This window comes from Schistocerca americana, chromosome 1 (assembly GCF_021461395.2).
Source record: "Schistocerca americana isolate TAMUIC-IGC-003095 chromosome 1, iqSchAmer2.1, whole genome shotgun sequence".
NCBI lineage: Eukaryota > Metazoa > Arthropoda > Insecta > Orthoptera > Acrididae > Schistocerca > Schistocerca americana.
The window spans coordinates 636,745,415-636,761,693 of NC_060119.1; the positions used below are offsets into that span (position 1 = coordinate 636,745,415).

Genomic DNA, 16,279 nt, shown 5'->3' on the forward strand with positions numbered 1-16,279 from the left:
CATGGCGCCCGACAACGCCAAATGACACAATGTATGGAGAACCTCCCATTTGAATTTCTGCAGGAGTGCCACGACTGTGTTGGCCATATGAGGCTTTGCATTGTAGTGGAGCAGAATGACCCCATGGGTGAGATTGCCTGGTCGTTTTGATTTGATCACTTGGCAAAAGGGGGTCAAGGTTTGTGAGTAATGGTGAGCATTCACTGTTGTCCTGTGCTGCAGGAAGTGAATCAGAAGGGGGCCATTTTTGGTCTCCTTAAAAAGGCTCTGAGGGGCGAACGATTCACCTCGGATGACAATGTCTGGCTGTACATGCGGAACTGGTTAACATCGCAGCCCCAGCAATTTTATGGGACAGCCATTCACCACCTTGTGTCACAGTAGGACAATTGTCTCAACAGCCAGGATCAATACTTCTAACATACAGGTACTGGTTTCTGTAATTATGCCTCTGGTTCATTTCATTTTGAACGCCCCTTATACATAACAAAATAGACACCTATTGCCAACCCATTCTCCTCATGAATAGTCTACCTGGTTCCTTCCATTCTGTAACACCTTAACTGGTGTCCTGTAGGCAGTTTTGACCCCTTTTTTCCAAAAAAGGTGCTCAATTGGACTTAATCAGAATCATGAGAAAATCAGAATTGAAAAAAGAGTCAAGTAATGGGATTCCTCATCATCAAAACCATTCTCAGAAATCCCAGAGGAAATTTTTCAACTGTTCAAATGAAGAAGTATCTATTAGTGAAGCATATCCAAATTTCTCTGTTTGCTGATGACGCTGTACTGTTAGCCTCCATTGCAGATGAACTTCAACAACAGTGAAATAATATATTTGATCAATTTTCATTTAAGTCTGAAAATTAATTATAACCAAAAAACATACAAAAATCACATACAGTAGTGAACAATTAAATCACTGAATCAAATGTTTAGATTTTATATTCTGGGCAGTTGAAGAAATCAGATGGATGAACTCCAAAAGAAATAAAAAGACGGGTAAAAATTACCCGAGTTTCCAAAATTAAGTTTCTGATACATCTGAAAAGGAAAGTTTACAATAAGTTTTGACTTATGGCAAATATTCTAAAACTGAGAGATGCTCAATAAGCAATGTAGAGATGCACGTTAGGATTTACAAGGAGAGTGGGGGGAAAAAAATCAAGGAACAGTGTGGAAGAGAAGCTGTAATTATGACTGTTTTAAAAATTAAATTGAATGGGAGAGACGTGTAGCCAGGTGAATGGATGAGAGAAGGAGCTAGCAAATTCTTAATGTACTCCAAGAGATTAAAAAACGGCCATGATGATCATCTAAAGGAAGGTGGGTAGGTGGCCTAAGAAAAAATGCAAGAACAACATGGATTCAATCAGCTAAAGACCATATAGCATAGAAAAAGTCAAGAACTTGATAATCAAATAAATAACAAATAGAAACAAAGCAGTAATTTGTCCACACCTGGTATACTTAATTTCATCTGCAGTAGGACTCAATGCATTCACAAAAATTCTAGGAGTGACATCATTTCCTCTGAAATACCTGAATTTTTCAGAATTGAAACACCTGTTCATGACCTCTGTAAGAGGTTGAATGCAGCTCCTTTATGAACAAAATATTGTCCACCACCAGGACTTTGATGTACTTTGTAAATATTCATTCCTTAAAGGAATTATTTTGATGTAACTGCGTTTAAGTGCAAACACTATTTTTATTCAAACATTGCTAATCCTGGTCATCTGTGGTGTTAATTATATGGTTACAACAATAAGATGTCTATGTCTTTTGGAGCTCTTTGGGTTGTGTTGAGGGTTGAGTGGAAGCTAGTGAATCAAGTGAAGTAGGGTGAGTGCTTGAAGTCATAAAAGTAACCAGAGTGATAAGTAGATGAGAAAGGGAATGGCATGTGTGTGTGTTCATCATTTGTGGTCAGAAATAAGTGTTCAGTGAAATAAAAGGTTTTGATTTAACTGTCATATTTTGAAAGTTTATGGTACCAATCCGTGCTTGATTTGAAAACTGAAGTAGTTCTGATATTGCAACATTCCAGGGGTGTTTTGGAACTTATATTTCTTAAAACATTATTTTAATGCTTTTCTGGGCATTTTAAATTGTGAATACAACATTTGCTACACATTGCTTCAACCACAGCAAAAGTTCTATTGTACCACATCTCAAAACCTGCATTTTTAATTTTCTTTCATCAGAGGCACCAGCATGGAGTATCGATGCATGCCATCACAAATCAAGCATTGGTTCTGATTATCATGTGAGGATTCAGTTACTGCTTCACTGCACCAGTACACATTCTTCCAAACATCACAAGGATTACTTTAGGTCTTTTTCACAGTATAGTTCTTTCAAAATGTTTCCTTCGATCTAATCAGATTATAAGATCACTACAATATATTGAGCTCTTTTTTATGTCAATTTTTTTGTCTAGACCATAAATGTCAAAGTTGCTGTCATTATTTGACTGTATAGATGATTAGAATAATTTTTAGATATGATTTCTGGCAGCAAGTAATAGTAACTTTCCGCACCTGCATTTCTCTGCAATGAAACAATGCTTTTATAAAATATTCATTATCTTATCCATTCATCTACAAAACCACTGTGCACAATGTAACTAATTCATTAACAGTACCATTTAGTCATAATGTATCACAGATCCAGTCAGCAAGCAAAAAATTGACAGTGTATAAATCAACGTAGATACTAATTTATAGTTTTGTGAGTTTCTGTAATGTTAGCAAGTAGATGCAACAGTTGATTTGCTGCTTTAAATCTCCCAAATGGTGCTGCTGATTCTCCACACTGAGTCAGGATCAATGGGAGGTCTGGATAATTCTCTAACACAAGATGTGGAGTGCTGTGGAGAAGTCCTCCTGGCATTATACCAGGCACTGCTTTTGGTGATAGCAAATGCTGTGAACAAACAAAGCAAGTAATAGGCATGGAAATTAAGAACATAATTACTCAGTTTAAAATTAAAGTCAACAGTTTGCATTTCTTATGCCAACAATATGCTGTACAGACATAACATTCCAACCATTACAAATGCGTGTCAATGAAAAGAGTCATATCGTACGTCTCATAATGTAAAAAATGAAAATGGAAAAAGAGAAAGTGAGCAAACATGTGTGAAATAGTTCAAAGAAAGAGAAATATACATGTCAATAATTTATGATTAATATATAAATACGTTGCACCCAATTTATGATTAACAAGGCAATATTTTTATTTCAAGATACAAATCCCCTGTGCACTATACACAGAATCTGCTGACAGAGCTGTAGCTGAAAAGAAACATCAACTTGATAGGTATAAACAATGAGAGTTATGAATAATAAATATACAAGCAGTACATGCATTAATACAAAATAAACTCTGTATTATGTTGGTGGTTTCTTTTGACATTTCCTTTTAATGACTTCCATAAGAACGTAAAACATCTAATTCACAAATATTTATTCAGTAAGGCTGCTGTGGAATGCCTGATTACTAACGACAGACACCGACATCATACTCATTTATGTAGAATGAAAACTTTATCAGTTCTTGCAAAATTTGCAGCAATGGCAATGAAAGCAAAGAGAAAAAGGTGCAAAATATGACAAAATTTCATGTGTCTATACTTTGAAACAACAGGTGTTGTTGGCCAAAAGCTCACTTCCCAAAAGTCTTTTCATTGTGTCTATCTGTGACTCAGGCACCTCCACTATATGGTAAATAGCAACTACCCTTTTCATAAATTGTTAAATTCCATCCTGGATTTCCCACTGATTGATTTTGTTATGATGACCCATAGTAACTTGTGTCCCATCTGACTTACAGTGACAAGAAGTAAGCACTATAGTTAACAGATACACATCCGAATTCCCAGCTGTCATTTCCATTCTTAAATCCTGTCAGTAACCTGAATAATATAGAAAGCTACAGCAACACAACTACAAAAAAATGTGCATTCCCTATTTGTTAGGTGACATAAGACAGCTACACTGTAAGTGAACATATAAACTGCAACATGAATACAGCATTACCTTTCCTAACAGCTGTCTACTGTTTATACACAGCAGTGGTTCCCAAACTTTCTGAGATCATTAACCCTAAGTGCAATCAGATATTAGATAATAGCCCCCCACTGCCCTAACATCATCAACATCATTACCCAATTAATCTTTAGAATAAATAAGAATTTTCTTTGCACATTATTATTTTTAAAATACAAAAGGTAAGTGATACTTACTTTTTGTAGTATTTTATTAAACCACAGTCTACGGAATCAATGTAACAATTGAAACCACTCATTTCTAACAACCATTATTTGTAGAATTATGAAGCAATACTCAGGACATAACAAGTGCTACCTATCCATCTCAGAAAAGAGAGATAACTATCCACACTGAGGACAGACACTTGTTACAAAACATGTGTCCTTTGCACCACTCATCTCCCTAGTGACACTTGCTTCATCCACACTCTGCACCTCCACTTAAAATCAACCCAGTTAAAATGTGCATACTATACATATTCTTTATAGAACACTTGTTGCTGGACTCCTTACTTTTGAACTGTGCCCAAGCATTGCCAATGCTCATCATAATAACAATACAATATAGATGCTACAGCAATGTAGTAATCATGTGCTGTACAGTCAATTAGTTTGTTTATTTGTTGTGAAGTGAATAATGAAGTAACTTCTGGTTTACTGGAGGAACTACCTACAATTTAGAGAAGGTATTTTCAGGAGATGTGACATATATGTTTCTATTTTACTGCCATAGATGCTTCATACAAAGTATGTGTGTAGTGGGTGGACTATGTGAGGAACATGATGTTCTTACATTCATTTCTCAAGCAGTAACCTTCACCACATTGTGCCACAAGTTATACTTGTATTCGAAAAATGTACTTATTATAACTACAATATTATGAAAAAGGATAGATTGCTACTAACCATATGGGGGAGATGTTGAGTCGCAGACAAGAACAACAGAAAGATGCAAAACAAGTAAGCTCTCAGCCAAAAGGCTTTCTTCTGAATTAGACAACATATTCACACACATTCATGCAAACGCAGTTCTCACATATATGACAACTGTCTCTGGCTGCCGAGGCCTCACTGCAAGCAGCTGTGCGTGATGGGAAAATCAATCTGGGTGGTGAGGAGTCAGGAGGAAGTTAGGGTGGGCAGGGGGAGAGATGACAGGGTAGGAGTGGGGTGTTGAAGTGCTGCTTGTGGGATCATATAGGGACAAAATGGGGAGAAGGTTGGACAGCTAGGTGCAGTCAGGAGGTTAGGTGGAGTGTATGGGGGTGAGGGGGAGAGTGGGAAAGGAGATGAGTAAAAAGTCTGTGCATTAGTGGAATAGAAGGCTGCGTGGTGCTAGAGTGGGAACAGGGAATGGGATAGGTGGGTCAAGGACAGTGACACATTACTGGTTCCTCAGATAGCCTAGCCTTTGATGGGATAGATGATGCTTGTGACCTGACTATAGTAGGTGGTGGTGGGAGGATGTATAGGACAGGTCTATCACAGGCATATGAGCCCTGAGGCAAGGGGTTGGGAGGAGGGGTTGAGTAGGGATGAACAAGGAGATAGTGGGAGGCAGAATACGAGGGTGGGAAGGATAGCAGATAGCACATCTCTCATTTCAGGGCACAATGAGAGGTAGTCAAAATCCTGGCGAAGAATGTGATTCAGTTGCTCCAGTCCAGGGTGGAACTGAGTCATGAGGGGAATGCTCCTCTGGGGCTGGACATTGGTCTTTGGGAGATGCTGAGCGACTGGAGAGGTAAGGCATGGAAGATCTGTTTCTGTACAAGGTTGGGAAGGTAATTACAGTTTGTGAAAGCCTCAGTGAGACCCTTGGTATATTTCAAGAGGGATTGTTTGTCACTACAGATGTGATGGCCATGGGTGGCTAGGCTGTGAGGAAGGGATTTCTCGGTATGGAATGGATGACAGTTGTTGAAGTGGAGGTATTGCTGGTAGTTGGTAGGTCTGATATGGACAGAGGTATTGATGTAGCCATTTTTGAGGTGGAGGTCAACCTCGAGGAAGGTCACGTGTTGTGTTGAGGGGGACCAGGTGAAGCAAATGTGGGAGAAAGTGTTGAGGCTCTGGAGAAATGTGGATAATGTGTCCTCACTCTCAATCCAAATAACAATGATGTCATTAGTGAACATGAATCAGGAGAGGGATTTGAGATTCTAGGTGTTCAGAAAGGATTCCTCTAGATGGCCCACAGGTAGGTTGACACACAATGGTGTCACGCAAGTGCCCATTGCCTTATAGCAAATTTTTGTAGTTTATGCCTTCAAAGGAGATAGTAATTGTGGGTGAGGATACAGTTGGTATGGTTACCAGGAAGGAGATTGTACATTTGCATTGGGAAAGTAGTGTAATGGGAAGTGGCATCAATAGCGACTAGCAGGGCACCGTGTGGTAAAGCAATAGGAACTGTGGAGAGTCACTGGAGGAAATGGTTGGTGTCTTTTTATACAGGTGGATATGTTGCAAGCAGTAAGTTGAAGGTGTTGGTCTATGAGAGCAGAGATTCTCTCAGTGGGGCACAGTAGCCAGCTACAACGGGGCATGTTGGGTGGTTGGGTTTATGGACTTTATGAAGCATGTAGAAGATAGGAGTGCAAGGAGTGGCAGGGCTGAGGAGAGAGATAGACTACAGGGAGAGGTTCTGGGATGGGCCTAAGGAGTCGATGAGAGATTGGAGATCCTGCAAGATTTCTGGAATGGAATCATTGTGGCAGAGTTTGTGGGTGGACGAACCTGACAACTGGTGTAGTCCTTCCACCAATTAATCCTCACGATTCAAAACCACAGTGATGGAGCCTTTGTCAGCAGGTAGGTAGGGATCAGTTTTTAGATGGTGGATTGTGGTTCTCGCTTCAGATGTAACGTTAGGTAGCATGTTGAGGGATTTGGGGAAGAATGTAATTATTATAACTACAATATTATGAAAAAGGATAGGTTGTTACTAACCATATAGTTTAAGTTTAAGGAATTTTGGAAAGTTAAGATTGGGTGATTTGTGGGCAATAGGTGTGGATCATGATCAAATGGAAGAGTGAACAGAGTCAGGCAACATTCAATGTTGGCCTTTGGTTGAGTCGCATTGATGGGGTTGGTGGTGAAAATTGTACAGTGGGGGCTGTTACTGAATGGATTTATTAGTATTAAAATTTGATTTTTATTTTTCACTTGTTCATCAGTGCCTTCTGCCTGGCACCTAGTTGCAGCGTCTCAGTCACGTTGCCCAGAACCAAACATAACCACTTTGAAACTCACTTGTTGAACCATCAGCAGCTGAATTCACGTGTTGCTGATGAGGTAATGCTACCGAACTGCATGTCTTCGATTTGGCCAACCAATAGGGAAGCTTGAAGGTGGTCAAGTGGGGTTGGGACCGCTGGGAGCAGACACGCCATCTGGTCTCTTCTGCTGGCAGCTTCTGACCCAACCAGACATTCTCCTCTCATGATCTCTTGGGCAGCATTCAGTCTCAGCAGCTCCTCTAAGCCTGCTTTTCCTTTTTATGACATTAAACATTCATGCAGTTAAAAATATGTTTGATTTTACACCTCAATGGTTGCCTACTGCTCTTCCCTCCTGTCCAATCCTAACGCATTAACATCTGGTGTCGGAAGTCAGATTGCTCCCTGTTAGGCACTCTTATTTGAAGTTTAACCAGCCATACCTAATGAAGCTGACAGTAATATTTCACATTCGATGTGCCGTGCAATAACAAGCCTGTGCGGCTGGTCCTGGCGGAGGTTCGAGTCCTCCCTCGGGCATGGGTGTGTGTGTTTGTCCTTAGGATAATTAGGTTAAGTAGTGTGTAAGCTTAGGGACTGATGACCTTAGCAGTTAAGTCCCATATGATTTCACACACATTTGAACAATAACAAGCACTTGCATTTGTGCTTCGCCATGCAGTGTTCCACCATTTCAGTGTTTCTTCCAAACAGCTGCCGCAGCGAACACCAGGCCGCATGGCCAGGCAACTCGCCACACCACACAGGCAGCTGCCACGCTGCTGCCACCTCCAGGCAGTCCAATGCTATGCCACGCTGTGGGAAGCCGCCTTCCACGCCGCTCCGCAGCATGGTTGCATGTTCCGTCCGACTAGCTGAGGCATGGCGCCCAGCCATCAACACTGCTGAAATCACCTTCACCACCGTTTCCTGCTGCCATCGTCCAATGCACCACCGCCGCAACTTTTGTAAGTTCGGCGCTTCATTCCTACTTGCTGTTGCATCCTTGTTGCCAGCTACGCTGTCATCGTGTCAAGTATAGGCCCTTTTTTTCCTTCTCGTGCCTCACACGCATGGTACCACCACTGGCGAGGGGAATTCCACACCTACAGAAACACCAGACCCAGTAGGCACTCTTCAAGCAAAAATAGATAAGTTATTATTGTGAAAAATATAATTGACAGAAGAATGCCAAAAATTGGCTCAAACCCAGTCTGCCAGTCCAAGTACCCCAGAAACATGACCTGCTGCACTGCAAATGATGGCTGCAAGCACCTCCAGTAGCACTGTACCCCAGCCATACATTGCAAATTTGGCTAACAGTTTCCCTGTAGTCAACTTTATCCAGACATTTTCCAGGAAAACCAATGAGCAAATAAATTCCTTCCTACAAACTGTCTGAGATGTAGGCCGCACTTGTGTTTGGCCAGATGATTTCCTGTTAACCGGTCTCCACTTTAAACTGTCAGGTGATGCCCGTACGTACATCAAATCAGTTCACACCCTTAGGGACACTACCTCCTTTGCCACATTAGAAGCTGGGTTGAAAGAGAGACATTCTGACAGACGTGACGCCAGCTATCACAGGGACAAGTTATCCACCCTCCACCAGAAGAAAAGGGATGATGTAGAGGCATTTGCTGTCCGAATCCACGCTGTGGCTTGCCACACTTACATGCTGGGTTCGGATCCCATCCATAACGAGGTGTTAATCGAGCAAGCGGAAACCCGCTCGATTGACATATTTATATGTGGAATCAACCTGTGTATTGAGGGGAGGTCAAAATAGTCTCACGCACCTCATTGCATGATGCCACATGACTCGCGATGTTGCTGGAGGAGGTAGTACATTTTATAGCCAATTATGCGCACCTGGACGAACAGCCGTGTCCAAGGGCATATGAGTAAAAACTGCTCGCAGAATCCGCGAAACGGGGACCCCTCATACAACCAGCAGAGGGAGCAATTCACCAAAAATCCACCCAGACCCCAAAGACAACCAGGAAACAGTTGAGGGGCAAGTCATGCCGCCAGACCATGCCCCCTGTAAAATTTATGCATCGTGTCCGCCACAGTGCCGTAAATGAGGTGGCAAGTATCCTCCTCAATCATAAAGTTCGGTGAAAGAAGGTAAGAGTGCTTATTGACACGGGAGCACAAACTAGTGTGTTATTCATAGGACACGGGGATAGACAATTGTTAAAACCACCACATCACCACATTAACAGTCTGAATGATGAGATAATCATACCCGCTGGGTGTCGCCAAGTTAAGTTGAAAATCGGAACCAGTCACTACCCTTTTGACATGGATATAATTCAAAAATGAAGGCAAGATTTCAGTGTCATCCTGGGGAGAGATTTCCTCCACCACTATCAGAGTGTAGTAAATTACAGATCACAAACCGTTTGTCTTGGTGAGCAAACCCACCATTTTAGCAGCTCCCACGACATTCCGTCGCAAGGTACTTGTGAAATGCGGCTGCTTCCACAGGTTCCTTCTGCGCAGAGATGGGCATTACATACAACTACCTCCGTTAGAATCAGCAGTGGCATGGGACGCATTCTCTGGCTTGGTGTCAAATCCCGCGAACTGCCAAGATTAGCCGTATTGGTAGATCCTCTCCATCAAAACGATGTCCTCAACAGACTAAAGGTCAGTGTAAAATGCGGTTTAACAACAGCAGAAGTGCAGGGGAAGAAATTTTATATTCCTGTCTGTTTGGATAATTTTGGAATGAAGAAGGTAGAAATTCCTAGTGGTAACATTACAGCTAGCAACCATGAGATTGAAGAAAACAACCCCGTACAAGAGAAGTCAAAATCTAACCAAAAACACTGACTTCCAGAATGTAACATATGTCATATTGCTCCCACGCTCAAAGACAAATTTAAGGATAAGTTAGCTCATCTGCCTGTGGCTGACAAAAACAAATTACACTCCGTCTTGCAAGAACACTCCTGGTTATTTGAGGAAAGGTGTTATTTGCTGGCTACTGACCTTGTTTACCATGAAATTCCCACCAGAGATGCGTGGCCCACTGTGGAGAAACTGTATAGAATGCTGTATCAACTCCAGCCTGTTGTGGAGGAAACTATCCAACAGCAGCTAGAGGCAGGGATAATACAACCCTCCGCCAGACCCTGGTTATCCCCAATCATTGTGATCCCCAAGAAATCAATCAATGGAGGGAAAACCTACCGTCTCTGCATCAATATGAGAGCAGTAAATAAGGAAACCACTCCTGATACTTACCATCTCCCCCGTTTCGACGAAACGCTGGACAGGTTAGGAAATTTCAAATACTTCACTACCTTTGATATGAAGAGTGGGTATCACCAAATACCGATTGCACCACCAGACAGGCCAAAAACAGCATTTGTAGTTCCCTCTGGTCTATTTCTGAGAATGCCATGTGGGCTGCACAACGCACCAGCCACTTTCCAACAATTTGCCAACTTACTGTTAAGAGGATTGAAACCTACAATGTACATAGTTTATCTAGATGATATCATTGTTTTTTCCAGGACCATAGATGAGCATGTTACCAGGTTAAGAAATGTTTTGTCTAGACTAAGAAGTGCTAATCTAAGTTTGAAGACAGAGAAATGTTCCTTTGCTGAGAGTCAAGTACAGTAACTAGGCCATATTATTAGACGGTGAGGAAAGACCAATTGGTTACACATCCCGTCAGCTGAACCAGGCAGAAATTAATTACAGCACTACGAAGAAAGAGTTACTGGTGTCAATGTTTGGAGTTAACTACTTTAGATGTTATCTTTATGTGAGAAAATCTACAATAGTAACAGATCATGCAGCACTTCAGTGGCTATTAAGTTTAAAAGACCCTAGCAGCCGTCTCACCCGCTGGGCCCTGCCCTGAAACTGAGTGAGTATGACTACCAAGTGCAACAAAAAGCTGGAAGGTTGCACCAGAACACTGACACCCTTAATAGAAAAGTGAGAGTAGATCAAACAGATGGTGTGCTAATTGACGAATTAAAAAACTCCTTGGAAAATGAATGAAAATGCTGCCAGTATCGCTCCCATCCAGATTTTGTTACAGAGGATGGAATTCTATACCGCACGACCCCCCCCCCCCCCCCCCCCTGGGTAAGCGTATAGTAATATCTAAAGACTTGCAATCAATAATTATAGCCCAGTGCCACAAGAGCATCCAAGCTTGCCATAGTGGATGAAGAGCCACAAATGCTCGCATGTCCATGAATTATTGGTGGGACAACAGATGGTGAGATGATGTCAAGTATATAAAAAACAGCCTACCATGTGCCCAAAGAGCACCACCCCCACCAATCAAAATTCCCTTACAACCTCTTCCTGAGCATCAAAACCCATTCAGTTTGTAGCTTTGGACGTAGTTGGGCCACTTTCCGTAAGTACACAAGGAAGTAAATATATTCTATCTATTATAGATTACTTTTCCCAATATCTTATTTTGATACCAATCACTGACATGTCAGCTGAAACTATAGTACGAGCTTTTGTAGATAATTTTGTCCTTGCTCTCGGTAGCCCTGAAGCCATTGTAACCAATCAGGGAACCAATTTTATGTCCGCCTTATTTGTCCAAGTTTGCAAATTGCTGAGAATTAAAATATGGAGAACCATCCCTTTTCAGCCCCAGGCAAATGGCCACATTGAACGTGTCCATCGCACTGTGAAATAAATGCTTTCCTATTACTCAACTCAGCCCACAGTGACTGGCAAAGATACATTTCACACGTGGCAAGTGCATACAATAGCCATTTCCACGAAGCCACTGAACATACCCCTTACGAGATAGTCTTTGGCCACCCTGTTGAATCCCCCTTTGAGATTGATAAATTACCTCCAGGAATTGATCACACAGCCGTTAAGGGGCTAGCTCGCCACCTTAAGGCCATTTGGAAGAAGGTACAAGGGAACAACCGCAAGGCAACCAGGAAGCAGATAGAAAGAAGCAATAAAAATGCCATGCTTCCCGCTCATAAACCTGGTGATCTGGTTTTACTAAAAAAAACCTTGTGTAAAGAAAGGAAGAGTGAAGAAACTTAACCCCCTGTATGACAGACCACATTCAATTATTCAGCACACCTCTCCTGTTAATGCAGAATTACAACTGCCTGACCGAAAGTGATCGTCCATATTGATAGGCTAAAACCCTATTCAGGAACTATGGCTCTCCCCCCACCTTCTAAGACAAGCGCTGGACCTACAGCAGGTTCTCTTCCCCCTGTGAAGTGGAGAAAAGGAAAGTTCCACCACCCCCAGCTCACCCTAGATATGCTCTGAGATCTAAACACCCAGGTACTTCTTCTTACCTCCCAGTTATATCAGCCAAAAGAAAAAGTAACAAGTCTCAAGTAACCACCTTATTATTTTCCTTTGCAGATGAACACCCTACACATACAATATGTATTTTATGCTCCCATGCTGTGATAACTAAGATGTCACCCTAGCCTCCCTCTCTGAAGGAGATTATCAGAGCTCTACCCACCCAGCCTATTCTGCAATGCTGGTCTAGGCTACTTAGTTCCTAGTTCTAACCAGTATTTTACTTATGTAATTTTTATTTATGTTATTTATGTGTTATGACACGCCTAGTGGTCGGACAGCAGTACTATGTTCAATACCAATATAGTTAATTCTAAATAAGAATATTGTATGAAGAAGTGATTGCATTAGGTAATTTTCCCATTTGAACCCTGATACAGCGAAGTTGTAAACAAGTGCGCTCCATCTGTCAGAGTCAGCTGTCAAGCGGGAGTCGCATGTACAGTGGCCATTTCGCGTGAGGCAGAGTCATTTCAATCACCTGACACTGCGGTTACCCCCTCCGCTCCGTCCCTCCCCAACCCACGCCGTCTCACCAGCCACACCAGCTGTCGCCACCTGAGTCAACCTCCCTCCCTCCTTCCCCTCTCTCCCGCACCATACTTGCTGCTGCCTGTCGCTGTTAAAGGGATCATATGTATATTAGAACTATCTTTGCTATCAATCCATGCACAGAAACTTAACACAGAAAGGCCCATATTTTTTACGCAATACCTATTTTAACTGTGATTTCTTACATTATTCCATCTCAATGCCTGGGTGACTTCAACCACTTGAAAACCCACCCATAAATTTATTTGCACACCTAAGCTTTTAACATGTCCGCTGATCAGACTATAACTCCAAGGGGAGTTTAGAAGCAATCGATCTCCAGCTGATGGAATGCGAAATGGAAAAGCATTGCAATAACGAAGCGCACCATTATGGGGTGTTTTTCTGTCCACCGCCATTTAGTTTGGTGGCATTTTGCATTTCCGAGCCTCCCCCGAAGTATAGTACCACCCTACCACCTCCCATCTAGTTGACACACCTTAATAACCGACTACCTGTTCCTTTCCCAAATTCGTAAATGGCTTCACCATTATGTGCCCATCATGGCCCATTCAACTCATATTTGTCGATTCATTCATGAAAGGAGTTGGAATACTCTTCACAATAATCACTAAATCCCTTCTAATGTTACTAATTTACATGGACTGCGTTTTGTAAATGGTTCGTTACAACACCCCAAGACGTCACTCACTGAGGACATGCGCTGCTGCCCCGCTATCTCAGTGTTACACGCACCGCACAGCTGTTCCACTATCTCAGCCCTCCACACCCTGCACTGCTACTCTGCAATCTCAGCACTAACTTGAAACCTGCCTCTGTCACCTCTATCCATTTATGCCTCTCGCCAGTTTCATAACACTACCAGCCTCACAAAGTATCAAGTTTGATAAAGTGTTTTACCACTCAGTATTAGGCACCTTTTGTATGATTAGTGGTGTTGAGCGATGTCTGGCCCACATGCGTTACCAGTTGATAGCTAATTAATAATTGGTACCAATACCTTGTATTTTTCTCCCCTTATGGTTTTATGTTAGGTTTAAGCATTTCATAATCATTCTGCTGGGCAGCAACACCCTTGCTATATCATGTGTGTTATTTCATTCATGAATTTTTATAATTTATGCCATTGGTGTTGTATAATATGCACTTGTATTTTATATTTATGACTCCGGTAGGTAAAGGCCCACCACAGCCCTGGATTTTAGATATGTTGCACTACAGCAACATTTCCATTACCTAAGACTCCCCTTCAGTCGTGATACGCGACTTTATGAGTTAGCGATTCTGGAATCCTATTATGTGCCATGTTCGTGCCCAGAGCCGGACTGGTATGTTTAGAGGAGTCTGCAGCACCCGAGTTATATAAAATACTGATTAGAGAAGAGTTGAATGCGCCCCTGAAGTTGAGAAGAAGTGAGCTATTCTCTCGCTGTAGAACGGTAAGCAAGATAGATTTTGTGATAGGATAGAAGTAATTAAGTTTCACCCAAGTAAATGAAGAATATAATTTAGCACCCCAAGTGTGCGTTGCACATTTAAGAGTTCACCCAGATGAATACAGGTTTCATTGGTGATCACCTGACTTCTTATGAAGTAATTTATTGTCAAAGTAAAGATGTTGCGAGTGAGCATAGAAATCGACACTGCTACCATTTGGGTACAGTGCCCCACCGTGTGTTTGGGAAGTGAGAGACACCCGTTTGTTTATTCAAACACATCCATGATGTAACAAGATTGAAGCACCCACTGAACTAAGCAGTAGATTGTTGATGATTAGCAACCATGATGTGACGTCATCTCCCAAGTGCAGTAACGCGCTATCTTGCTAGAAAGTTAGCAAGAGATTTCCACCCTAATGAATAAAAGTTTTATGGTACAATGTCGCATTAGTTCATGCCCCCCCCCCCCTTTTTTTTTTTTAGCTCACCTTGTTACTTCAGGGATTTTGGGAATTATGTAGTACTTAACCCCCACGAGACGTAATCGCCCTATGTCTTCCTCGCCTATGCATTGCACTGGGTCACTACCATTGCTCTCAGTCGCTCATCTATTTGTTCCAACAGCGACCATTACTTTGTACCACTGTCCTCCATGGCCGTGTGCCTTACACGTTGCGGTTAGCACCCACAGAGTGCCCAGCTGATTGGTTTAATCCTTCAGTTTTCACTTTCTCTTTTATCTATGCACCATTGCCTCCTCCCCAGATGGAGGGGGAAGAATACCTTTTATATTCCAATATGGCTACTACAGTTGGAAACTCTCTGTTATCGTCACATTCAGCCTGTGGCTGCACTCCTCTAGCAGCACTCATCCTGCAACCTGCCTGCCCTTAGGCTATCCACCAATTCCAATCTGAGGTCGAATCAGTATCATGATACAACTGCAGCAACACGGCTCCCTCCCTACTTTTCCCTGGGTTAAGCAGAACTGCTATACAGCACTGCTTCCCTCTACTTTTTCCTGGCATAGGAGTTAAGCAGAGGTGTTTTTCAACCAACAGCACAAACATACACTCACACACTAGCAGCCCTGGATATTTGACACTGTCCTCCCACACTAACACTTCCTACTGTCAAGGCTATGCGATTTTCGTAGTCCCGGGCAACGAGATGCCCCACCTCCAAACCAACTAATACATGGCTTGTGACTGATTTCACTGTATGGCTCACAAGCCACTTGAGAAGTTTTCTCGAAATTCCACCACCCATCTTCATATAGTATTAGTAATTACCTGCACTCACGATCAAATTTGCTACATGATGGTTACGTCACAACTGGCTCACACTTGTGCCACATAGACTTCCCATTTATCTTGTTCTTTAAGGACATCACACACCCCCAAGGTGCTACGCAGTTGATTCACTGGCAGATAACTAAGACCAGATCTGTTTTGACCCAAGGTAAACTGAGTTTAAAACTCTCCTGCTAGGCTGGCGGTAGGCAACCGATTCTGCAGTCTCTCCTCAAATCCTTAGGCCCATCCCAGAAACTCTCCCTGGAGTCTCTTTCTCTCCTCACCCCTACCATGCCCCGCACTCCTACTCTCTACATGCTTCCTAAGTCCATAACCCAACCACCCAGGATGCCTCATTGTGGCTGGTTATGTGCTAACATT

General features: G+C 42.3%; 1 protein-coding gene across 1 annotated transcript in view; it reads right to left on the reverse strand.

Annotated features, from left to right (window-relative positions):
- Positions 1-367: 367 nt before the first annotated feature.
- The window catches only part of LOC124625699 (divergent protein kinase domain 2A), a 104,900-nt gene continuing 88,988 nt past the window's right edge, over positions 368-16,279 (reverse strand). The window contains exon 4 of the mRNA XM_047149190.1: positions 368-2,928. Coding sequence (XP_047005146.1) covers positions 2,719-2,928 — 210 coding nt within the window. The 3' untranslated portion in view covers positions 368-2,718. The remainder of the gene's footprint in view (positions 2,929-16,279) is intronic.